Below are 26,351 nucleotides of genomic sequence, written 5' to 3' on the forward strand. Positions count from 1 at the left end.
AATGGATGGTACTTGCTTTACCAATTCCTACTAATTAGATTTTAAATTCGTTCAGATATCCAACCCAATCCTTTCCCTTGATAACGCTAGTTAAAGCCTAAACTTTTTGGCTTTGACAATTTTATTTTTTTTGGAAAATTTCAAAAAGAAAGTCGAGGCTTGATGTAATAATTTAAACGTTGAGCTGATTTTGCGAATAGACGACAAGTTTGGAAGTTTGTGCAGATTAATCTATTAAATAAAATCCATAAATTTTCTATCAAAGCTTCCTATTGGCGGTTTTTTAAATTACGTGCAAATATTACTTTCCTTTTACATCTCTAATCTCTTCTGCCACTTGCCCTATAAGAACAGGAGATTCCTTCTCCTAAATCTACTCTCTCCCACCATCCTCCTCTTTTCTCTGAAGTCTGAACCATCCTCCACATTTCTGTCGTTTCCTGAGGCTTCAGGATGTCTCTTCTTTCTGATCTCATAAACCTCAACCTCTCAGACTCGACAGAGAAGATCATAGCTGAATACATATGGTATTTTTTTAGTTTTTCTTTTTGATTTTTTGGTTTTTCTTTTTTCCTGTGGTTATTGAACTTGGGTCTGTGATTACAGCAGATGTATATGTTTTCCATACCTTTTTCTTCTTCATTTTGATCTTTTGCCATGTGGGTTTTGTGAAACAGGATTGGTGGATCTGGGATGGATTTGAGAAGCAAGGCCAGGGTGAGTGGTTTTCATCCTGAATATGTGTACTTTTTTGTGTTCTATAGTCATGATCTCTTCTTTTTATCAGATGGGTTTACGTGCTTTTGGTTGCTTGGTATTTGTTAACGTTTTTCTCACTCTTTGATGTGTCGACAGACTTTTCCTGGGCCAGTGACTGATCCACACAAGCTCCCAAACTGGAACTATGATGGTTCAAGCACGAATCAAGCTCCCGGTGAGGACAGTGAGGTCATCCTCTAGTGAGTATTCACACCCATAAGTGTGTTTTTCACATCCCCTGTTTTTCTCTTTTTTTCAGTCCTTTCTCATGTGGAACTTTTTTGTTTGTGATTTTGCTATTTAGTCCTCAAGCCATCTTCAGGGATCCATTTAGGAGGGGAAACAACATTTTGGTACTCTTCTTCTTCTTGTTTGTTTTCTCTAGTGATGATTATGATGATGGTGGTATGGTGATGTGGACGATGGTCCTGATCATTACCATGATGGGTTTTCTTTCTTTCTTTGTGAAGGTTATGTGTGATACATACACACCGGCAGGAGAGGCAATTCCCACAAACAAGAGGTGTAAAGCTGCCGAGATCTTCAACCATCCAGATGTTCTAGCTGAAGTCCCATGGTAATGATTTTCTTTCCCAAAGGAAATCTCTCTCTCTCTCTCTCTCTCTCTCTCTCTCTCTCTCTCTCTCTCTCTCTCTCTCTCTCTCTCTCTCTCTCTCTCTCTCCTTTAAGAGGAAGAGAATAAGGTTTGCTTTGTTCCCTTTCCATCCGGCAAAGTGGTTGCGTTTTTTACAGTAACTTTGTTAACAAAAGAAGGGGAATCTTTTGATTTATTGATGGTTAATTTGGCTGGCAAATTTTTTATGTGCTTTTATCTTCTTTTCTTTTTCCTGCTCTTGTTTTTTTCTTCATTTTGGGGTTTTGGTACTATATTCCCATGTCTATGGTTTCAGGTATGGTATTGAGCAGGAATACACTCTCCTTCAGAAGGATGTTAAGTGGCCCATCGGATGGCCTGTTGGTGGCTACCCTGGCCCTCAGGTATTCATATCTCAGAGCACCATTGCTGCTATTGTCCACCTTCTCTACCATCAACCGTCATCATCAATGTCGCCACCACCACCATCAATCTACACTTTCACCCCACCACCATCGTCATCACTATCATTGTCATCATTTATCTTCATCATCATTTATCACGACCATCACCATTTATTGCCACCGCTATACCACCATCTCGATCACCACCTTCATCAATTCACTGCTTCCATCACCGCAACCACCACCACTACTTTCTCCATCATCATAATCACCAACAGAAGCATCTTCATCGCCATCAATGATAGATGCCAAAGCATTACCTCATCTTGCTTGGTTAGGTGTGATTGTTATCACAACCCATCAGATCTGCTAATCGTGATGAGCATCAGTTGTAGACTTGTATGTAATTCAGTACTGGTTAACATATCCAAGTAAAAGAACCTTTGTGGTTCCATTTTTTAGTCCAGTTATGGGATTTACACCCTGAGCTTTAGTTCTACTTTCATGAGTGCTAAATCTTGTCTTTGTACCAATTCAGAAGTAGGCTCTGTTCTGTACAGAAAATAAATCAGGGAGTACATCAATCTAACAAATTGTACTATATTACATATAGATCTAACTTATATAATGTGCTCTGTGGATAAGGGACCCTATTACTGTGCCGCTGGAGCTGACAAAGCTTTTGGTCGTGACATTGTCGACTCACATTACAAAGCATGCCTTTATGCTGGAGTCAACATTAGTGGCATCAATGGTGAAGTTATGCCTGGACAGGTCAATCTCTATCTCTACATGATTTATCTAGTTTTCTTTCAAGATTGTTCCATCCAGACTCTTAAATCTCAAATAGTTGCTTACTCTGTTCCTGCTGGCCTAGTCCTGTTTTTCATTTTCAGAATTGTGTTTTTGTATTAACAGTGGGAGTTCCAAGTTGGTCCTGCTGTTGGTATTTCTGCTGGGGATGAGCTATGGGTTGCTCGCTACATTCTTGAGGTATCCAGAATTGCTTTTGTGATTAGGTTTTGGGGTTTACTTTTTTTTTTAATTTCTGATGTTCATCTTTTCTTCTGCAATGTGCTTATGCACGCTCTTTTTCTTTGATAAAACAGAGGATCACAGAAATTGCTGGAGTTGTTCTCTCTTTTGACCCAAAACCTATTCCGGTAATTCAAATATCCCTCAACTGTTTGCATTGATTGTTTTGTTTCTTTTTGGTTTGCTATCCAACATACATAGGGTAATCACAAAATGAAATTGTAAGTCTCATATTGGTGCATAAATATTTGCATTACTTGTTTGTTTTAAGCATTCTACTGATTCTGTCGATTAATCACAACTTCTGATTTTAGATCTTTCATTTTTGTATTTTCTCTACATTGGCTGAAAAGTAAAGTTTGTGTTTTTTTTATTTCTGGGCCTTTTGTTGATGCTAAAGAGAGAGCATTTCTTCATAAACATTTGCTATTTTAGTTTCCATTCATCAGTAGTTGTGTGTTAACTTCTCTCTTTGATGAAAAACAGGGTGACTGGAACGGTGCTGGTGCTCATACCAACTACAGGTGAGCTTTTTCTCACTCGTCATACAAAAGCTGACTCCATTTTATGCCTAGTCATGAATTCATTGTTATCAATGCTATGTTTGGTGTCCGATATTCATAATTGTCAACTATCCGATTCTTGTCTTTGTCAGCCTTTGTTAACAATTTTCTGTTAAGCAGGAAATCCATCCGAAAGCATTTTCTCCATATTGTACAACACTTTCTCTATATTTTTACTTGCTTTCACAAGAAAATAAGTTGATCTCTTTTTTCGCAATATCATTCAAAATGATATGATTATTTGTTTCCTTAGTACAAAGTCAATGAGAAGCGATGGTGGAATAGATGTCATCAAGGAGGCTATTAGGAAACTAGGCTTGAGACACAAGGAACATATTTCTGCCTATGGTGAGGGTAATGAAAGGCGACTGACAGGGCGCCATGAGACAGCAGATATCAACACTTTCTCATGGGTAAGCAATTGAGCTTGTGTGTTTGTGTGCTATTAAAAAAAGTTGGTTGCTGATTCATTATCGACTAGAAGCTTTCATTCTTATCTTTGTTTTGTGGTTGCTGATTCATCCACTAATTAAACATCTTCCTCCCTTTTTTTGTTTCTTTTTCCTTTAATTGTAGGGTGTTGCAAATCGTGGTGCCTCCATCCGTGTTGGCCGTGACACTGAAAAAGCAGGAAAAGGTGAGGAAGAACTCACAGACAGACTTTGTGGTGTTAGTTAATGCGTCAATAAATATGCTTTGGATAGAGAGGTGCCTTTATTTCGTGGCTTATGTTTGCTCTGATTTCAACTCCTACCACCTTGTGTTAGGTATCTTAGAAAGTTGGTTTAGCATGCTTGCAAAGGCCTAGGAATGCCCAATAGATATTTGCACAAGTATTACCATGCCAAGTCATTGTCAGACTTTAATTGTTAACATGTGAACCTAAGGGGAAGATTCTGTCACCGTGTGCATGTGCAGTTTATGGTATGACCACTGCTTTTGGTAGTCTCTTGTGGCCCACAGGCCCACCATCTCACCAAGCATGTGCATCCACTGTTACTGCTCGGAATTGTTGATGCATTACAGGCCAATAAAGACACTGCCAATGGATGACATCCCTAAGATAATAACACAGTTTTTCTTACAAAGATGTGCTTCATTTAATTATTTATATAGGTCTATTGATCTTAACTAGTGTGCCACACACACACGCACACACACATGAGAGAGAGGGAGAGACTATTTTAAAAGATACCGGGCTCTTCGAGTCTGGTAATTGGAATGAGAGATTATTTTAAAAGAAAAAAGCCTTTTTCCTTTTGAATCCCATTGTGGTTTTTGATTAAAAATTAACTTTCTTTAAGCAATGTTGCTGAAATCGATTTCTGATCTGAATAATTTCTCAAAAAGATTCAGAAAATCAGCCTGAATCTGATTTTGAATGGGTCTATTAAAAAAATGATTTAAAAATTAGAGAATCATAAAAATTCCAAAACTTGCAATTAAAAAATTCAGAAAATTGCCTAAAAAGGGAAAATACAGAAATGAAGAAAATGGTGATTTGGAGGTTCAATCAAATTCTAAAATACACTTTTAGTACTCAAAAAACACAATAGCAAACAAATATCATAATAATTAGAAGATATTAAAAAAGAAAAAATATAGCCGTTTCAGGCTCAGATCAGTGAGGTGCACTGCCATTTCATTTTAACAACATTATCTTTAAGGGGAATTTCTCGTGTTAGTTTAGGTTGTTTTTTTTCACGTATGGCCTTTTTAAAACTTCTTTTTTATACAGAATACTGATAGCATATTTGTCTTTTTGTGCTTTGACAGGCTATTTCGAGGACAGGAGGCCCGCCTCGAACATGGACCCTTATGTGGTCACCTCCATGATTGCTGAAACAACCATCCTCTGGAAGCCTTGAATCTAAGAGGAGATGAAGAAGAATGATGGTGGTGGATTATGACACATTTTTTGAATCATTCTTGTTGGTTTCTGCTCTACTGCTTATATTTAGCCCTTCTACAAATGGTCTGTTTTGTGCCACATTGGCTTTTATCACTTGATTAGTAACTTGGTGTCTTGTGCTTGTTCTATGGGATGGAAGCTGCATTTAGTAGTGGTGTTTAGACGGAACTTTCTGTGTCCATTTAAGGGAAATTGAATAACATGGGAAATAATCAATGAACTCTGTCATGTTTTTCTCTTTCTGTTTTGTTGGTTTTGAAGAGGAGGTGGCCCCAGCCCCAAGGGGGTTGGCACAGTGGGATGGGGGCCTAGGTCATTAGGCTGGTGGTCTAGGTTCAAATCTCATGAGTGTCAACCCCTGCTCCTCGGCACCGTAACTACATCTGGTAGAGCCAGCACCATTAGGTCTCTCTGATCCTTGGACGGTTTCTCTGAGTACAAAAAAAAGAAAAAAGAAGAGGTAGCCCACTGCATTTCCAAAGCTTTGTTTCTTTTGGGTTTTTTGGGAATTGCTGGTCAAAGCACTGTATTGGCGCAGCATTGGTCTTACTAGGGACGTTTGATTCGCAGGACAATCCTGTGTGGGGATAGCAGTGTCCCCTCATGGGATTGTCTCACATTTGAAACTCGCACCCCATGTGGGACAAAATGCGTCCTGCATTTATGTGGGCGCTCAGGCCCAATGCATTGCACGGACAGCTGACACTGCCATATTGTCCCCATGCAATGTAGGACACAGGAGTTGGGTCCCTAGAGGTTAGACTCTTGCATTGTGGACAAACGCACCAGGCAGTGTTTGTCCAGCGAATTAAACGCTCCTGCAGTGGCAATGGTTGCTGTTCGTTGGTAGGCCTGACTCTGAATTGACTTTAGCTTGGGGCTCATTAGTTTACGCCCCTTGTCTCTGGCTAGATCCTGATGCAGAGTTGGTGATTGTTCTTACTGGAAATTTGTGGATGATGGTTCATTGTTCTACGTTTGATCTGCTTGCCTGCCCTATGGGCTTTGAGTGAAGGATTGGGCCCATGGCTAGGCCCTTGTTGGCATTGCTCGACTGAACTCAACCTTGGCAACACCCAGACCGGCCTTAAGCTCGTCTGCTCTCCGGGGCTTTCAGCGGTTTGTGGCTCATCAGCAGGTCAGACAGTCCTTTTCAAAGATGGACCTGGACCGAGCCCTGCCCATCCTTTTGATAGCCCTGCTTGGTCAGGGTGTTGTCCGTTGCCTCCCAGGTCTAGTAGCCAAAGGAACCAGGATTTGGTCTTGGTTTGGATGTCATCCTGTCACCCCAGTGGTCACAAGCACTGAGACAGGGCAAGTTACAGTCTCAACCAAGAATTTTTTATGATCTGTGCTGGATTCGCCATCTGATCAACCTGCATCTGGCTTTCTGGGCCGGATGGATCTGATCAGATTATGGGTTGGACCTGGTAACAGGAACATAGATCCCATCAGATGATGAGTTAGACCTGGTAACAGGATCGAAATGGATCTGATAGCCAAACCATATTTCAATTGAGGATAATAACCTGTCTAGGATGGGACAGAACAACTTGTCCAGGATGAACAGGGCAGTGGTCCTGTCCAGGACAAACTGCGTCCACTGTTTGATAGCAGGTGCATGACATGCGTCTGTGGCATCCCGCATGACACTTGGGACACGCAATCAACCGCACCCTTAAAATACAGTATAGATTATCTAAATGGACATGAGTCTTGTAAAATGAGTACAATCTGATCAGAGACATCTCGTTCAAAATTTAGATCTGATAAGGGCATGGTGTTAATTGGAATTCCGGTTCGAGTGCTAGTGACATTGCCCTTAATTGGCAGCAACCCATACAGACGTAGACAAACAATTTTAAGATTTTCCTGAGCATTCCCTAGAGCAGTACACTACCTTCTTTTCTTTCTTTCTTTTTTGAGAGAGAGAGAGAATCTGCTAATATTATAGTGTTTTTCCCTTTGCATGGCTCGCAAGTATTGTAGCAAACTGTCATTAATAATTTCACCAGTAAAATCAATACCAATGAGACTGAATCGATTCAAAGCAATCGACTAAATGATCTTGAGAAATGATGTATACAAGTAGCAAAATAAAATGGCAAAAAAAAGAGAAGAAAACCCTAGAAAACTTGTTAAAACTTCAAGCTATCACCTAACCCTAAAAGATAAACACTTGGTTTAACGTGGTTCGGTCAAAGGACCTACATTCACAGATAGTTCACCTACACTCAGAAAATTGTGTAGGAGTTTCCCTTAAAGTGTATTTATAGTGCACATGAGGGAAGTAGAGACCCATTTAACAATTCAACTGATGGGTCTCTTGTTAGTTGTTGCTTTTGGAAACATGTTACAAGGATGAGTCTTGATTCTTGACACACTGGGACTCTTCAAAATCTTGGATTCTCTTACTCTTGGATGCCTTGATATTTTTGCTCTTCAACCGTATGTGCCTCCTAGTTACTTTAGGACTCTCCAGTCGTGTGGGTTTCTCTAGATGCTTCCAACGTGTGTCATTCCTTCCTTATTGTGCACGTCACCCAATGTGGGTCGATGGACCTGTGGATCCAGAGTGGATCCTCAAACAAATCCAACACCAACCACAAACTTTTTTTTGGGTGCAGCAGCATGTGATGTAGTGAGATGGGTGTCACTTTTGTTTTTGGGTGCAACGTGATTGCACCTGATTTAGTGTAGATAACAGGCATGCTAAACTTCATTACTGCCTAAAGATCATGCTAGTGGAACTTTTTTCTGAATAATCGAGGGATAAACTCCCCCATCACCTACCACACATTGGCTGGTAAAACCCTTGAGGTCTCCCCTGACCATGGGAGAGTGCACTAGCTTCGACCCCTGAGTTTTGAACTTGTGATGTCTTGTCAACTTGGTGACATTAACAAGTCGCCCCTACCAGATGAGCAGAGCCCTTGGTGGCACTTTAAAAACATGTTTAACACCTCATATTCAAATTCATTCAGTTGGTCTTGTTTCAACAGTTAACGGTAATTCCCTCCATCTAGAATTTAAAAAATTTATTTTTCGTGCAGCATGTTTTTTTTCCAAGATTAACAGATGATCGCTAAGCAAAATATTGAATTTTAACATCTTGGCATGCACTCATATCACCATTCATTTTTTTTTTTGAAAGGCAAGCTGCTGTTAGCAGACCCCCCACCAATTATTATTCAACATACCACTGGGGTTTGAACCTGCAACGTCCCACCACAAGGAGACGTGCACTGGCAGCTCCTACCAACCACCCCAGAGCTCCCCCGTTGGTGCTCATATCACCATTCTCATGGCTGGAGGTGTGAAATCAACATGCTCATTGTTAAAGAATAAGAAGATTTACTAATTGAAATCAGGCTTAAAAGGCCCTTTTTGAACAACACAATTCCATAGCCAACACCCCAACCCTACTTGATTATCCAACTCCCTACATTCAAGCCCCACTCTTACAGATTTAAGAGTGCCTGTACAAAAAAAAACTCCGGTTCCAGCACCCCATTTGGGATATACTACCTAACCGTACAAGAAGTTATCTACCTGCGCATTAAGTGCATTAGAAAAGAACCTCATGCAGATTGGTGGTTTCACCTTGGCCAAAGATAGTACAGATGCAGGCAATGTCCATATCCCATCCCCACATATCAACCCTGATGCAACAGCGGGCCCGTATGCCATTGCCTTCGCCTTGTCGACCCGCTCCCACGCGTACAGAATTAAGCTCCCTACGCACATGTCAATCGTGAAGTAGCCCCCTATGAAGAACGGGATCGCCATGGCCATTGGGATCGGCACATATTGGGCCCACTTCTTGGGCAGGAACATGTTCTTGACCAGGTTGATCACAATGGCAGCTGCAAAGAAGATACAGCACAGCTGAAAGCAGTGGTGAGGCAAGGCAGAAAAACCTTCAACTCCAAGTATGGCGATGTTCCGATAGAGCGCCGCGTACGGTGCTTGGTACTCGCTGTGAGGGGACCCGACCTTGAAGGCCTTGTAGAAGAGCCAGAACACGCTTGGTGCAATCACACAGCCCATAGCAGTTCCAACAACTTGGCTGATAAACATGGACCTTGGAGAGGCTAGCGTCAGATACCCAGTCTTGAAGTCCTGCATCAGGTCAGATGCAGTCGAGACGATACTCATCATCACACCACAAGCAGCCAAGCCAGCAAGAACGCCACCATGATGCAAACCGGCCCAGGAACCAATAATGAAGATGGCCAGCTTCCCGTAGGTGGAGGCAAGGCTCCAGTCAGTGAGGCCACAGCCATATGCATTACAGAAGCCTAGTGCCGGTGCAATGATATAAGCCACAAGGACATAGTACCTGTCAAAAAATTGAAGCTTTGTTTGTATCAATAAAGCAATCACTGTAAATGTGTATCTTTTCTCACTCATTTGGCTCCTAGAAACATGCTAAGATATAACTGTTAGTCTCAGTTCTATGAAGCCCTTCTATGATTTAGGTCTGAGTGGGTTTGATATGTAGAGGATGATTTGTACATATATTATGGGAATTTTCACACATCATCTGAATCATGACCAGGTTCAGTACTGCACAAAACAATTATTCTGAGTTTCATGGTTATGACTCCCAAATTATGATTGGAAACAAATTCACACGATTCATGATTCCAACATGGTATACGACGCATACTATGGGGTTGTAAACCAAAGGTTTAAATCACAGATATTGTTGACAATAAGTCGATAACCCTTCTCACCTCTCTCTCCTTGATTTACGGGATCTGATCTAGACGGTTACAGGAAATATTTATGTGTATCAAGTTGGTTATGAAAACTGTATATCATACCGCTATGATTTTTTCCAAGTTTGTTATATGTTGTGTATTATAAATATTGTATCTCTGATGATTCAAATATAAGAAAAAAAAAAAGAGCGAGAGTGTTTGCCGTGGATGTAGGTCTAATATAACCGAACCACGTTAATTCTTTCTTGCGGAAAATCGTGTTCGTGGTCCATTTAGTACACTGTGTAAATCATTACACAGTGATACCAGCAAATTGCTTCATATCTACATATCGCTACATGGTGGTGTGAGTCATCTCATAAATTGCTACATGGCGATGTCTCATAAATCGCTATGGTGGTATCTCTCATAAATCACTACATGGCGATATCTCGCAAATCACTACATGGTATCAGAGCCCAGTTGATCTCTGGCTGCTGCGTCTTCCTCTCATTCTTGTCACGTGTTTCTGGTAACTGTGTGTGATTCCTTTTCATGGCAAACAGCTCATCAAAACAACCTCAATCTCCATCATCAACAGAGCAAATCCTCGTTCAGGATCAAGTACCTAATACAAAAATCACATAGATATTATTGAATGATACAAATTATATTTCGTGGTCCAAATCGGTTTCCCTATACTTAAGGGGTAGATCTAAACTCGGATATATTAATGGAGAAATAACCAGGCCAAGCATAAATGACCCCAAATATCGTGATTGGAGGTCTGTCAATGACCTTGTTATGTCTTGGCTTATTAATTCGATGGAAAATCGAATTGCTGAGGGTTTCTTATTTTTAAATACCGCTCAAGAAATATGGACCACTGTTAAATAAATGTATAGCGAGCAAAACAATATAACTCGTATGCATCAATTGTCCTACAAGATTCATAACCTCAAGAAGGATACTCAAGATTTCTCTAACTTTTTTGGAAAAATGAAGCGTCTATGGGATGAATATGAGTCACATACATGCACATGCACGGATATGATTTTCTTCAAAAAACTTTGTGAAAAGGAAAAAGCATTCCAATTGGTCGCTGGGCTTGGGAATGAATTTGATCAAGTTCGAATCCAGATCTTGTTATCAACCAAATTACCATCGGTTAACAATATATGCTCTATCATAATGAAAGAGGAAACTCGTCGTCGAGTAATGAATGTAGAGAAGTCTCTCCCTAAAGCATCCGATAGAGCTCTTTTTTCTGATGTTGTAGCTTGTGCAACAAAAAACTATGAGTCATCAGGCCACAAAACAAGAAACAAGATTTCTTGTACCTTTTGTAAAAAACTGGACATACTCGGGATAGATGTTGGAACCTTCACGGTAAACCAAGAACTGCTCCAGCTCGACGTCCCCATAAAGCCGCACCATCTAGTCATGTGGCTACCACTTCAAACCCGAATGATAAAGTTAGCTCAGAAGATTTGTCTACTCAATTGAAGAATATTGTCGAGCTGCTTAAAATCGATTGTCAGAAAAATAATCAAGTAGACATAACGGCCTCCACATCCTCTCCTTCAAATCCAGGTAATATTTTTGCTCATCACAATGATAAAAATTGGATCATTGATTCAGGAGTAAGTGAACATATGTGTTCGACCATAACTGATAAATCCAGGCTAAAACCAATTTGTGGTTGCAAGCATGTTGTCATTGTGGATGGAACAAAAGTTGAGGTAATAGGTATTAATAGATTTCAGCCATTTGATCGTGCAAAAGAACTGGATGTTATGGTAGTCCCAAGTCTATCGGCCAACTTATTATCTGTGTCAAAAATTACAAATGAGCTTAATTGCAATATCACTTTCTCACCATATAATGTGATATTTCAGGACAGGACGACGAAGAAAGTGATTGGTGAAGAAAAAATTTTAGACGGTCTTTATGTGCTTGAAAGACACAAAAAGGCCATGCTTGCTGGAAAATATGAAGGATGTCTGTGTCATAAACGCCTAGGACACCCATCAAGTCAGTCATTGAACATTTTGTTTCCTGATTTTCAATTTGATTGTCATTCGTGTGATGTTTGTAGATATGCCGAAATGACTAGACTTCCCTTTCCTAGATCAGATAATATTGCTGAAAACCCATTTGATCTAATTCATACCGATGTATGAGGACCTTCTCCTATGACGTCTTACTCTGATTTTAGATATTATCTAATATTCATTGACGATTTTTTAAAGGCTACCTGGATCTATTTAAGACAAAAAATGAAGTCCTTGATAAATTTAAAGAGTTTTTTTTATGGTAGAAAACCAATATGATATAAAAATCAAGATAGTAAGATCTGACAACGACACTGAGTATAAGAATACTCAGTTTGACGAATTTGAATAACAAAAGGGTGTATACCATCAATTTACCTGCGTAGGTACTCCTCAACAAAATGGAGTAGCCGAAAGAAAAAATCATCATTTGCTTGAAGTTACCAGAGCCCTGTTATTCCAAATGAATGTTCCAAAAATATTTTGGAGTGATGTTGTTCTGACTGCTTGCTATATTATAAATCATCTGCCTAGCCGGATTCTAGAAAACCACTCTCCTCTTGAGATTCTAAAAGGACAAAAACTCAGTTTAAATCACATGAGAACCTTTGGATGTGTTGTATTCATAGCCAAACAAAGATCGGATAAACTTCGCAGTCATGCTTCCAAATGTGTCTTCTTGGAGTATTTTGCGTCTCAAAAGAGATATAAATGTTATAATGTAGAAGAGCAACATCTTTTTATCACCAGGGATGTTGAATTCAACGAAAATGTTTCATACTTTCAGCAAAGTCAATGCCAGGGGGAAACAACATCTAGAGACATATTTGAGAAAAACTATTCTCAGGAAGAAGTAGTTTTGTCTGCGACCGGCTCATATGAAGAAATTGCAACCAACATAGGAAGAACTTTGGACTCCGCAAGAGGCAAACTGTGAAACAGAAAATCAACCTTTGCTAAGAAGGTCAGAGCATCAATCCAGAGCTCCTTCTCATTTAAATGATTATGTTACATTCTCAGTTATGTACCCTATTGAAAATTATATTGGGTATCACAAAATTAGCAGGACTCACAAAGCCTACATTAGTCGCATTTCTCAGAATAAGGAGTCATCAACATATGAGGAGGCTAGAATTGATCCAATATGGGTTTGAGCTATGAATGAAGAGCTACAAGATCTTTATAAAAATAAGACCTGGGAAGTTGTTTCTTTACCTCTTGGAAAAAAGGCAGTTGGATGTTGCTGAGTATATAAGATAAAACATAACAATGATGGGACTATAGAGAGATAAAAGGCCAGGTTGGTGGCTAAAGGGTATACTCAGACTCAAGGTTTTGATTACGATGAAACATTTGCTTCAGTTGCCAAAATGAATACCGTCAAAATTCTCTTATTCGTTGCTTGTAATTACAATTGACCTCTCTATCAATTAGATGTTAAAAATGCTTTCTTGCAGGGAGACTTAAAAGAAGAAGTTTATATGAAACTTCCACATGGACATCCTGAAGAAGAAAATATTGATAGAGTATGCAAACTACATAAAGCCATTTATGTCCTGAAACAATCTCCCAGAGCGTGGTACCATCGATTGAGCAGTTGCTTGGAACAACATAAATTTGTCTGAAGCAATGCTGACAATTCAATGTTTGTCAAAGGAGAAAGTAATCACTTGGTTATTGTCTTGATATACGTGGATGATATCATTGTGACAGGTACAGATGGTGAAGGCATTCAAGAAACAAAGAGACTTCTATATAAAACTTTTGACATAAAAGATTTAGGCAAACTTTGCTACTTCTTAGGCATTAAAATAGCTCATTCAAGAAAGGGTCTATTTTTTTCTCAAAGAAAATATACGTTAGATCTTCTTAAAAGTGCAGGTAAAATCGGGTGTAAGCCCGTTGAAACATTGGTGGAAAGCGGACAAAAATCTATTATCTCTCGTGATGATGTAACCGTTAATAAGGAAGGATACCAAAGATTAGTTGGAAAACTAATCTATTTAACTATTACTCGACCAGACATTACATATGTTGTCAACCTCACAAGCCAATGTATGCATGCTCCTCAGGAACTACATTGGAAAATCGTAAATCGAATATTGCAGTATTTGAAAGGAACGTCGAGCCAAGGATTATGGTACAAGCGAAACAATTGTCATCAAATTCAAGGGTTCACAGATGCTGACTGGGCAGAAAGTTCAGACAGAAGGTCTACCACAGGATATTGTGTTTTTTGTTGGTGGCAATATGGTTACCTGGAAAAGCAAAAAGCAAGGGGTGGTTGCCAGATCTAGTGCAGAAGCCGAGTATAGGGCCATGGCAACTACTGTCAGTGAAATAACCTGGGCCAAAACTCTCCTAACTGAAATGAAGATGTCAGTCGATCTACCTATTCCCATGTTATGTGACAATCAAGCAACAATACATATTGCAGCAAATTCAGTTTTTTATGAACGGACTAAGCATATCGAAATTGATTGTCATTATGTTCGTAAAAAGGTTCAAAGAGGAGAGATCTCTACTCCATATACTAAAAGTGCAGAACAACTTACTGACAGATTCACCAAAGGACTGAGTCGAGATCATCATCGTGACCTTCTCGACAAGTGGGGTTATGCAAACATCTACACCCCACTTGAGGGGGAGTGTTGACGATAACCCTTCTCACCTCTCTCTCCTTGATTTACGAGATCTGATCTCGACGGTTACAAGAAATATCTCTGCGTATCAAGTTGGTTATGGAAACTATATATCATACCGCTATGATTTTTTCTAAGTTTGTTATATGTTGTGTATTATAAATATTGTATCCCTGATGATTCAAATATAAAAAAAAAGAGAGCAAGAGTGTTTGTCGTGGATGTAAGTCTAATATGACTGAACCACATTAATTTCTTCTTGTGGCAAATCGTGTTCGTGATCCATTTGGTACACTGTGTAAATTGTTACACAGTGATACCTGCAAATCGCTTCCTATCTACATATTGCTACATGGTGGTGTGAGTCATCTCATAAATTGCTACATGGCGATCTCTCATAAATCGCTACAGATATGCAAGAGAATGCATGCAGAATTTTCTTCATAGTCCATTCAAACAATAATATATTTCAATTATTTAATGCAGAATTTGTTAATGGAGGGTACGGAGGCTCGGTTTCATCACTCGTTGACATATACTTAGATGTGTGTTTGTGCATGCACACATGGAGAGAGAGAGAGAGAGAGAGAGAGAGAGAGAGAGAGAGAGAGAGAGAGAGAGAGAGATCACTAACCATTTCAACTGAGGGAAGATTTTGGGGAGGACAGGGGTAGCAATCGCCATGATAGCAACGTAGCCACCGATAGCGTAGTGAAAAGGAATGCTGTCTTTCATGAAGAACTCATTGCGACGCTGCTCATCATAACTGATGGCATGCGGTGAGGCCACACCAGCCACAGGTATTATGGCAGTATCCTTCCTCTTCATCTGCTTATAGAATGCGATTGCAGTGCGAAGCAAGATACTCACAAAATTGTAGAGACCGTCACCAAGTATCAAGGCAATGGAAATGAAGATCTAGAAAAATAGCAAATGCATCACTAAAGTGATGAACATCATTTACATAAACAAATAAGAGAAAAAAGAAAGAAAGAAAGAAAACCTTGTATCCATTAAGGCTATGAAGGGAACTTTTTGGCAACTCTGCAGAATACCAGTGCCCTGCCTTCTTGTCAATCAGAGGCCACATGACTCCCCATGAAAGAATTGCACCTAAAAGCAGAGAGATGTTCACAATATACGGGCATATCATCCCAGCACCAACATAAGTTGAAGAGAAATCAAAGTAAAACCTGCGGTTTCATTAAATCAAACTGTCAGCCTGAATCATCTAAAATGGTCATAGAAAAATGGCATGAGTTAACAAGATACAAGGTGTGCCGTCCTAAATATGACATGTACATCCTACATTGCCGAAGATAACCAGACATCTACTCATAGACATGCTAAGGAGATGAGAAAAATAGGAAAACATGATTGCCCACAATCAGAAGCTACATTAACAAATGGCGATCAGTTTCACAAGTTAGTTTTCAAGGTATCCCTGTGTCAAAGACGAATTGTCCCCCATCCATCCGAGTCCTGCTGTTTCCAAGCACGGTCCAGCTTCAGTTTCTGATGGGATCTAATTTACATAGATTTTGTGTACTAACACCACTTCAATACACATTTTGGTGGATTATTATTGTCAAAAGGCCAAGCTCATACAAACTGCTAAGACTGTTCATGACCAATTTATACATTTGAAAAGCGCATGCCCAGTCACCAATTTTAGAAGTCAAGTTACCTGTTCGTAAAAGCTTTGAGACCAAATGTAGGGAAACGTGCAAACCCACAGTTGTCGCCACCAGTGTAGAACCATTGGAAGAAGCCCCACAAAAAACTAAAAGAGAAAAATCTTCCAAGCACACTCACCTGCTTCCTGTACAAAACACAATAAATAAAATTACATGAAAAAGAACCGCACCTAAACACACTATTAGTGACCGAATCTAAAAGAATACTAAGAATCACTTAGCACAAGCTTAAAGGCACGCAGACCATAGTACCAATCCTTGCTGTTCATAATGCACTCATTAATATGATTAAGATCATTGACAAGTTCCTGAACGATAATAAAAAATGCTATTTCTATGCACACTTTTTGTGGCCGGGTCAGACTAAGCAAAGCTCAGTATGAATCAGCAACTGTTCCATCACTCATTTAGTCATTCCAATTGTCCAATCACACATGCAAAAAACGCACCAAGGAGGGCTTGGCGTAGTGGGGTGGAGCCTTGAAGGTTCAATTCCTATCCCCTCTGCGCAAGCCGACGCCCAGCCTAGGCCCCGGGGGTGGGGGTTGGTGTGGGTTCTAGCCTCGTAGTTTTACACTGCCGGCACAACGACCGTAGGAATGGCAGGCTGAGCCAGTGCGACCAGGTCTTCCTGCCCCCGAGGGAGTTTCTTCGGGTAATAAAAAACAGATGCAAAAACAATATAATTTTTTTCTACAAAGAATAGTTTGGTAAATACTTAGCAAGTTTGGCTCCGTGAGGAGTGTGGAAGCCGTTAATGAGAAAAGCAGTAGCAGTGCCACTCGGATATGTCAGTTTGTAGTCGATAATCATGATCTGCAAAAATAATAAATAAAATTAGTGCATGCACAGGAACGGAGTATTTGAAAAAAGAAAAAAAATTGGTGAACATGAATTAATGTGGTTACCTTCCTAAGGGGTACCACGGAGAAGAGGCCTACAAAACTGACAACGAAGAGGAAGCCAATCATCCATCCTAGGCTCGGTTCCTTTATGTTGAACTCGTCATTGCCTTCGGCTGATTGAGAGGCAATAACTTTGCTCATCCCAAACAAATAGCTTCCAAACCCGCCTGCCCAACGTCCACAAAGCTTATTCACATTTAGAATTTATTGGAAGTAGGAAGTAGTCCCACCCATTGATAGTGGAGCCAGGACCTCGTTTTCTTAGAGGAATGGGAAAAGACTTCTAATGCTCTCTCTCTCTCTCTCAATCTCTCTCTCTCTCTCTCTCTCTGGGCTGTCAATGGATCGGGTCTTTACAGAATACCCGAGCAGTCCCCAAGCCGAATTCTTGGTACGACATAAAAATGCTAACTCGAATATTATTTGGATTAATTCTGTCAAAGAAAAAATATTATTTGGATTAACACTCTCGGGTATGGAGTACTATGTGGATTGGGTTCGGGTTATGATTTTTGTTGGATACCTAACCCATCTTGGCTTGGCTCAAATGTTTTATAGGTATGTTTAGTAAATATAAACTTGTTAAATTATACAGATCAGGGTTTGAGATTTCATTTTTTTTACACAACAGAACTCACACCCAAATCCAAATGTGGCGACTAGTTAATTGGGTGGGTTTGCTTAAGCCTTGATTGGTCGGATATCTGGCCAGTTGACATCTCTCTCTCTCTCTCTCTCTCTCTCTCTCTCTCTCTCTATATATATATATATATATATATATATATATATATATATATATATATATATATATATATATATATATATATAAAACCATGAAGGTGCGTGCCTAAGCCTGCCTAGATGGCATTTAGTTGGATTCCGGTTACGTCAAGGCAAGAAGATAGAAACCCTAAAGACAAAGCTGGGGTTAGGTAGACCCTACCAGTTATACAACCATACCATTGAGATTCGATCTTGAAACGTTCCAACACAAGATGACGTGCACTAACTGCTTCTAGCAGACAAGCAGAGCCCAGTTGGTAGATAGAAACCCAAACTTGAGCTGTATATTTTTAAAAAATCAAATCACATTAAAGAATACATATAACTATGCAACAACAAAAAATGATAGTCTGAAAATGATCATAATTTTAGAAATATGGTGATCTTAGCTCAAAGTTTAATATTTTTATGTTTTCATCAGCACTTTTATGTTTTCCTCTGCCTGTGTATAACTGTTTGGTTATACACTGTCGGTCCCAAGCCCGGATAAAGGAGGAGGGTTGCAATAGGCCAATGACAATCAGCATAAAAACTTAGTCACACCCTATGAATATGAATCAATATGAGAATTTAGTTGAGGTGTTTCCTACTGAGCGACGCGTTGTACTCTATAGGCACGGAAGCAGTGATAAATGGGCAAGGGTTGTTAGGTCGTCGCCTAGAAGCGACGCGTCACACCGGCGTCTGGGTATGGTGTCAAATAGGCAAGGGTTTCCTCATTTTGTTGGCCGGGTGGGGGTAAAGAAGATAGTTCAAGACCATAAAATTAGGTTAGTCACTTGTAATATAAGGTCTTTAACTGGTAAGTTGGTAGAGTTAGTAGATGTTATGTATAGGAGAAAGATGAATATTTTATGTCTACAAGAGACCAAATGGGTTCGTGAGAAAGCAAAAGTGATAGAACCTTGGGGATATAAGATTTGGTATACAGGAATAAATAAGAATGGGAATGGAGTAGGAATTGTTATTAGTCGTGAGTTTATAGATAATGTAGTTGAGGTTTGTAGGAAGGGTGATAGAATTTTACTTATTAACTTAGTATTAGGTACGAATATTATTAATATTATTAGTGTTTATGCACCTCAAGTAGGTTTAGATGATTCCATTAAGCATCAATTTTGAGAAGATTTAGATGGAGTAGTACAAGGGATATCTTATGGAGAAAAGCTTTTCATCGGCGGTGGCCTTAATGGACATGTAGGCATTAGTAAGGATGAATTTGAGAGTATCCACGGAGGCTATGGTATAGGAGAAAGAAACGAAAGTGGAGAAAGGATTTTAGATTTTGGTTTGTCCTATGATATGATCTTAACAAACACTTGGTTTAGGAAGAGAGAGTCTCACCTAGTAACATTTAAAAGTGGGGTTAATACGAGTCAGATAGATTTTTTCCTACTTAAAAAGAGAAATAGGGGTTGTTGCATCGATTGTAAGGTTATACTGGAAGAAAGTGTAGCTACACAACATAGAGTCTTAATTTTAGATCTTAGAATTAGAAAATGCCGCAAAAGGGATAGACATAGGATAGATCCTAGAATTAAGTGGTGGGCACTAAAAGGAGCTAAACAAAGAATGTTTGTAGAGCAGGTAGTTAAGGAAGTTGATTGGTGTCTCGAGGAGGATTCAGAATCAATGTGGAATAAGATAGCGGGTGGCATGAGAAAGGTAGTTAAGGAGGTATTGAGTGAGTCTAAAGGCAGTGCACTGCTAGGTAAGAATACATCATGGTGGAACAAGGATGTCAAATTAACTATTAAGGTTAAAAGAAAGTGTTATAGAAATCTAAGTAAGTGTCGTGATAATGAGAATTTGGAGAAGTATATGATAACAAAGAAGGAAGCTAAAAAGTAGTTTGAAACGTGAAAGATAAGGTATATATGGAGGCTTATGATAAGTTGAACACCAAATAGGGCGAGAAGAATATTTATAGGCTTGCAAAGACGAGAGATAGAAAATCGAGGGATCTGGGTATGGTTAGATGTATTAAAGATGAAACGCAAAGGGTCTTAGTCAAAGATGAGGAGATTAAGGAGAGATAGAAAGATTATTTTGATAAGCTATTTAATGGAAGTCATGCTCAGAATCTTGGAGACTTCTTCATTTCTTTTCATGAGATAAATCGTAACTTCATGCGCAAGATTCAAAAGAAAGAAATTACAGAGGCTTTGAAGAAAATGAAATTAAGAAGGGCAGTTGGCCCAGATGGTATACCTATCAAGGCTTGAAAATGCTTGGGTGAGAATGGTTTAGAATGGTTGACAAATCTTTTTAACAAGATTTGGCGGAAAAATAAGATGTCTAATGAGTGGAGGAGGAGTACTCTGGTGCCTGTATACCAAGAATAAGGGTGATATACAAGATTGCAGAAACTATCATGGTATAAAACTCATGAGTCATACTATGAAACTTTGGGAGTGGGTGATTGAGTATAGGTTGAGTAAGGTTGTCATGATATCGGAGAATCAATTTGGTTTTATGCCTGAAAGATCAACTATGGAAGCTATACATCTTCTTAGACAACTTATTGAGAGATATAGAGAGAGGAAGATTTGTATATGGTTTTTATTGATTTGGAAAAGGCAAACAATAGAGTACCTAGGGATGTTCTCTAGTGGACAATGATGAAGAAAGATGTTTCTCTTAAGTACATTAGTATAATTAAATATATGTACGAAGGAGTAGTAACCAATGTTCGCACTTGTAGAGGGGTGACAACCAATTTTCCTATAACGGTTGGGTTACATCAAGGATCTGCATTAAGCCCTTTTATATTTGCTATAGTGATGGATGAGATCATGAGATCAATTCAAGAAAATGTATTGTGGTGTATGTTGTTTGCTGATGATATTGTTTTAATTGATGAGTATAGAGATGGGGTTAATGTTAAGTTAGAATTATGGAGACAAACATTGGAAGCAAGAGGTTTTAAGTTGAGTAAGAGTAAGACAAAATATATGGAATGTCGGTTTAGTAAGCAACGAAGTAGTGATGGGAGTGTAGTGAAACTTGATGAGCAAAAAATATCGGTGGATGACTGTTTCAAATATTTGAGATCTATCATTCAAAAGTATGGAGAAATTGATGAAGATGTAAATCATAGAATAAAGGTTGGGTGGATGAAATGGAAAAGTGCAACTGAAGTGTTGTGCGATTGTAGAATGCCATTGAGGTTGAAGGAAAAGTTTTATAGGATGACAATTAGGCCCACTTTACTATATGGTACGGAATGTTGGGTTGCCAAGAGACATCATATTCAAAAAATGAGTGTAGCTGAGATGTGTATGCTTAGATGGATGTGTGAAAATACAATAAAAGGTAAGATTCGAAACGAGAAGATACGTAAGAAAGTAGGCGTTGCATCCATTGAAAATAAGATGAGAGAGAATCGTTTACGGTGGTTTGGAAATATTCGGCAAAGGCCTAATGATGCTTTAGTTAGAAGAATGGAGAAATGGGAAAATATATTAGTTAAAAGAGGTCGGGGTAGGCCTAAGAAGACTTGGATGGAGATGATAGGAAAGGATATGAATGCTTTGAACCTCACGGAGGACATGACATTGGATATAAATGATTGGAGGAGAAGGATTCATGTGGAAGACCCAGAATGATTTTCTTTTTTGGTTCATATCACCGATCCCAATTGTTTTGGGAAGAAGGCATAGTTGTTGTTGTTGTGTTTTCTCAAGATTTTTTTGAAAAAAAAAAATTTGGTTTTCGTCTATCGAGAAATTTGTGACATTGACAAATACCTAAGTTGTGGCAGGCTCTGAGTTCCATCCCTGACAAAATCATCCCTCAAGCCCAACAAACATACTTCTTGGACTGGGTTTGGGTCGAGCCTAATAGCATACTGGTCAGCGTTTAAATGCCCATACTCTGAATTTTGTTTGGGTTGGCTCAGATTCCCGACACAGAACTGACCCTTTATCCTCAAACTTGTTGTGGGTTTCAATAAGAGAAAAATCGTTGACCAGAGTGTGGTATTCCACAAATACTGACTCTCCTGGCTAGGAATGCAAATGGTTCGAATCCGAAACAGTTAAACATGGATCCACACCAGCCAAAATTTGCAAAACCTCTATCCTAGATCCGATCCATTTGCATTCCTATTCCTGGTAATGGCCAAGCTGATGCAATAAAATAGACCATGTCACAAAATTGACAATCCAACTCCCAAACCACCTATACGAAGCCAAAACAACCATCTACAAATTCCAAAACAGTGGTTTTACGATTCTGAAAACCTTTTTAAAAATAAATAAATACCTTTAGTTTGACAGGTCAAAGGTTGGTAAAACCCTTTGAGGTCTCCCTTGCCCACCGAGAAGTTCACTCAGCTTCAACTTTGCAGCAAGGGACACCTGCACTGTAGTAAAAAAACCAACACGGAGACACCACCTAGGATCAGGTGGCCTAGCTGCATTGGCTTTGCCTGCTGTACTTACTGTCCTAACAGCATAAAACTTTGTGGGCTTACCCCCCTTCTTGTCCATGGGAAGTCATCACGCTTCCGCTTGCGCAAGAGGTGATGCCCATAGGATTTGAACTTAGATCACCTGCCTAGAAGCTTAGGTCTCATCCCACAATACCAGATCCCTTTGAGGCCCCTATGAGGTGTTCTGAAAACTCTTATGTGTAATTACTGGATTATTAAAATCTTATTTGTTTAACTCAGCAATAGAACTGATAGTTAAGAAAATAAATAACAATAACAATAACCTTGTTCATGGCAAGTTTCCATACACTCCACAATTAAGGATGCCAATGGATCCTATTTTATTCAATATCTAACCAAATCTGACCAATTTAATAGGATTTGGAAAGGCAAAACTATATCCGATTATAAGCATGTGCGGATATGATTTTGATTATAACTGTTAAAAAGACAGAAAAAAATTCTAATATAACATTACATCTCGCTTAAGAAGAAAATTTTAAAATATTACAACTTTTCACAAATGTTCAGTATCGTAGCGAACCAGCCTGAATCGGTAGGAAACATGGCTGATTCAGTTTATTTTTTTCAAAAAATGCTAAAATATTGTTAAAAATAATTTAAATATTTTTAGGGTATGTTTGGTTGCATCTCATGTGAGATGAAATCAAATGTCACATATACGATTCAAAATGTGATTTGGAATCACAAGAGACTTCAAATCACCATGTTTGGTTACCCATGCAAATGAGATTTTAAATCACATTCAAATACAATCAAACGTACCCTTAATATTTTCTGACACATGTCAACCCAAAGTGACCGGTTCAGATCATGGCCGATTCTCTTAATCGTTTTGAAAATCGAAGGGCCGATACTGACAACATACTGGGCTTCCGAAAAAAGACAATCCCAAAGGAGGTGGATCTACAGAAAGAAAGGGACCCACGGTCGCCATCTTGGCTCTCACTGCTAACGGTTAGAGCCTTATAGGGAACGAAGCCTCACCGCCCTAAAACAAACGACGAACGGTAACCTGCGTCGTCTCATTATCTTTATCGTGAAAAAGGAGGGTGAAAATTTGAAACCTAGCTAACGCAGTAGAACTGGAACTACCCGCTAGCGGTTAGATGGAAAGAGATTGCACAGTACGGGAATCGGGAGCTTAGATCGCTACTTCTACCTTCAAAGAAACTAAGGCAAGCTTTGGGAATCCGGTGCTCCTAGCCGCTAGCGGCCAATTTTACCGTGGATTGAACTCGATCCAAGAGATTCGCTTGCATTCTCTCAAGAACCAGGCTTTAGATCAATCCTCTCCCTGAAACCAAAAGAGGCAAAAAGAAAACCAGGAAAAATCGATCTTTACTGTCAATTCCGAAGGCTTCCTCTTGCCACTAGCGGCTACCAGGGAACATGGAGAGAAAGACAAACAGTAAAGAAAAATGCAATCTTTCCCGCGCCGCTAGCGGATAGCGCAAGAAGCACCGAGAGAGAGAGAGGGAGATGCTCACCGCTGAAGGCGATGCCAGAGCAGGCGACAACGCACGTCTGGATGACGGTGTTCTCTTGCCTGGTGAAGGGCTGCCTCAGGAGGCCCGTCTTCTGGAGGAGCTTGGTCCACGTCTTGATGAAGAAGAAGCCAAGCAGCCCCGCCGCCACATTCAGCGACGGGATGATCCCCGTGGTGAGGTTGAGCTTCATCACGATCACGCAGAACATCAAGCCGAGCACGAAGCTCACCACGAACGCCCTGAGGGTGAGCTGCTCCTGCCACGGCGGCACCGTCTCCTTCTCGAACACCTGCTCGACCGAGAGCAACCTCGCCGCTTCCTCCTTCTCCTCCGGTCGGCGCCCCTCTTCCTCCATTTCCACAGAGATAGAGAAAGAGAGAAAGCGGCTGGAGTTAATAGATCTGCCGAAGTTGGAGAGGGGGGGTGGGGGCAAATAAACGGAGGGAGGAGGGCAGAATTACAGTTAGGATTCCAAAAAGGGGGAGGGAGAGGAGAAGAGAGGGGAGGGGCTCTCCTGGTTGAGATTGCCCCGAGATGGAGAGGAGAGGGAGTCCTTTATTAGCGGGTGTTTGTAGGCCGCCCTGTTGGAACTCACGGTGTGTGTTTTTCCCAAAAGACGCACAGTTCGTGTTCGGGTCCGAATGAGCGCCACGTGGGCTCGTATTTCCGTGTATTCGCATCACTTAGCATAGAGTCCTGTGCGATCGCAAATACTCAAGTACTCTTTCTTGCTATTCTAGCCACGAAACAAACGGTTCGAGAAAATAATAAAAATGTTTTTCACTAAAAAAAAACAAACGACGAGAAAAGAAAAAAAATGGCTTTCATCCAGAAAGAGTCGAGAATGATCTTAACTCTTAAAAGTCCAAACAGCGAAATGAGTTTGAAGCGCTCATTTTCTTTTTCATTTAAACTTTTCATTGAGAGAGAGAAAAAAAAAATTAAGGCCTTCCTACTAGGAATGATCGGGATGCTGCCCTCATCCAGCGAGCAATTGACTGCGTCGGCCCCTCTACCGTCTTCGATGGATACCTACAATAGAATTTTCTTCTAATACACCTACAACGAAGTCTTTCAAAGTACAATATGTCTACCTTTACATCGACAATACTTCTCATCAGGGTTATACCTTTCAGGCTACCCTGATGCTGCTCAACACAAGCATTCGCACCATCAAGTTCTGGTGGGCATTCCTCGAGTTCTGGCACTGCGAGGTCATCATCTCGACCTCCGGTGTCGTGCTCTTCGACATGACCCACCTCCCCGCCAACGTCGGAAATGACACGTTCCTCTTCGAATTCCCTGTCATAGACCTCAAGACTGCCATCGGGACGGTTGGCGACTACAACCTTATCACGACGAAGATCGTGCTCAAGGGAGCGGAGTTCGGCATTGCGATTTATGATTTACACACAATAGCAATTTACGAAAATCGCATAACGAAAAAAAATTACAAATCGCTAAATCGAGTAGCGATTTATGAAAATCGCGTAGCGAAAAAAAATAAATGGCAAATCGCTACGCGATTTTCGTAAATCGCTATATCGAGTAGCGATTTACAAAAATTGCGTAGCGGAAAAAAAATGGCAAATCGCTAAATCAAGTAGCGATTTACGAAAATCACGTAGTGAAAAAAATAAAAAATCGCTAAATCGAGTACCGATTTACGAAAATCATGTAGCAAAAAAATCGTTAAATCGAGTAGCGATTTAAGAAAATCGCATAGCGAAAAAAAAAATAGAAAATCGCTAAATCGAGTAGCGATTTACAAAAATAGTGTAGTGAAAAAAAAAACTGCAAATCGTTATGCGATGTTTGTATCAAGATTTACCAACGGTTATTTGATCCGCAAATCGCTACGCGAGTCTAACATGTTATATCAGGATTTGGATCCCCTAAGTAAGACCTGAACATGCATTCGGATATGTTTCTGGATCAAAATTCAATCAGATTGCATTTTTTGCAGCTAAATAGCTTGTTTTTCTTCTATTTTTCTGGATCCAGTATTATCACTTGTATTTAAGATTCATATTCAAGATTTGATTCAGATCTACTATTTGCATTTTTTATTCCGATTCAGGTTTGGTAGGATGAGACCCCAATCCAACCCCTTTGCACCCATAGCAGAATGGCAGTCAACTGGTCGGGTACATGAACAAGCCCAAATAACAAACTGTCGGGTTTGGGTTTTGTCAGCTCACAAAAATGAAATATCAAACCCGGATCCAAGAATTTTAAAAGTTTGCTTTTACTTAAATACATATAAAAGACTCAGGTCGGGTCGGGTCAGGTACCTGGCAGAAAAATCAGGTCAGGTTGACCACCCAGCAAAAATCATAAGCCAAGCCTG

The 26,351-nt window shown here is 39.9% G+C and overlaps 2 protein-coding genes across 2 annotated transcripts; one reads left to right on the plus strand and one right to left on the minus strand.

Annotated features, from left to right (window-relative positions):
* Positions 1–274: 274 nt before the first annotated feature.
* Positions 275–5,488, plus strand: LOC149832467 (glutamine synthetase cytosolic isozyme 1-like). The gene is made up of 13 exons (XM_090014511.1): positions 275–527; positions 678–717; positions 856–959; positions 1,064–1,112; positions 1,230–1,336; positions 1,671–1,758; positions 2,404–2,532; positions 2,677–2,751; positions 2,868–2,921; positions 3,280–3,317; positions 3,610–3,769; positions 3,933–3,993; positions 5,133–5,488. Exons 1-13 carry the CDS (start codon positions 454–456, stop codon positions 5,222–5,224), a joined length of 1,071 nt encoding a protein of 356 aa, XP_089870637.1. The 5' UTR covers positions 275–453; the 3' UTR covers positions 5,225–5,488.
* A 3,114-nt stretch (positions 5,489–8,602) lies between these two features.
* On the minus strand, positions 8,603–24,418 carry LOC149832468 (putative metal-nicotianamine transporter YSL12). The gene is made up of 7 exons (XM_090014512.1): positions 24,002–24,418; positions 17,276–17,439; positions 17,086–17,183; positions 16,358–16,492; positions 15,674–15,863; positions 15,305–15,588; positions 8,603–9,610 (listed from the first exon to the last, which is right to left on the minus strand). Exons 1-7 carry the CDS (start codon positions 24,354–24,356, stop codon positions 8,797–8,799), a joined length of 2,040 nt encoding a protein of 679 aa, XP_089870638.1. The 5' UTR covers positions 24,357–24,418; the 3' UTR covers positions 8,603–8,796.
* Between the last annotated feature and the right edge of the window lie 1,933 nt (positions 24,419–26,351).

Source organism: Nuphar pumila, chromosome 7 (genome assembly GCF_984573655.1).
Source record: "Nuphar pumila chromosome 7, dmNupPumi1.hap1.1, whole genome shotgun sequence".
NCBI lineage: Eukaryota > Viridiplantae > Streptophyta > Magnoliopsida > Nymphaeales > Nymphaeaceae > Nuphar > Nuphar pumila.

Bases quoted from the DNA above. Each gene is read 5' to 3' on its own strand.
- LOC149832467 (XM_090014511.1), top strand. From the start codon at position 454: ATGTCTCTTCTTTCTGATCTCATAAACCTCAACCTCTCAGACTCGACA. The intron at 2,533-2,676 runs GTCAATCTCTAT...TTGTATTAACAG, and splicing joins GTGAAGTTATGCCTGGACAG to TGGGAGTTCCAAGTTGGTCC. The intron at 3,994-5,132 runs GTGAGGAAGAAC...GTGCTTTGACAG, and splicing joins CACTGAAAAAGCAGGAAAAG to GCTATTTCGAGGACAGGAGG.
- LOC149832468 (XM_090014512.1), bottom strand. From the start codon at position 24,356: ATGGAGGAAGAGGGGCGCCGACCGGAGGAGAAGGAGGAAGCGGCGAGG. The intron at 17,440-24,001 runs GTGAGCATCTCC...GACGTTGGGCAG, and splicing joins CTCTGGCATCGCCTTCAGCG to GCGGGTTTGGAAGCTATTTG. The intron at 15,589-15,673 runs GTTTTCTTTCTT...CTATTTTTCTAG, and splicing joins ATAGCCTTAATGGATACAAG to ATCTTCATTTCCATTGCCTT.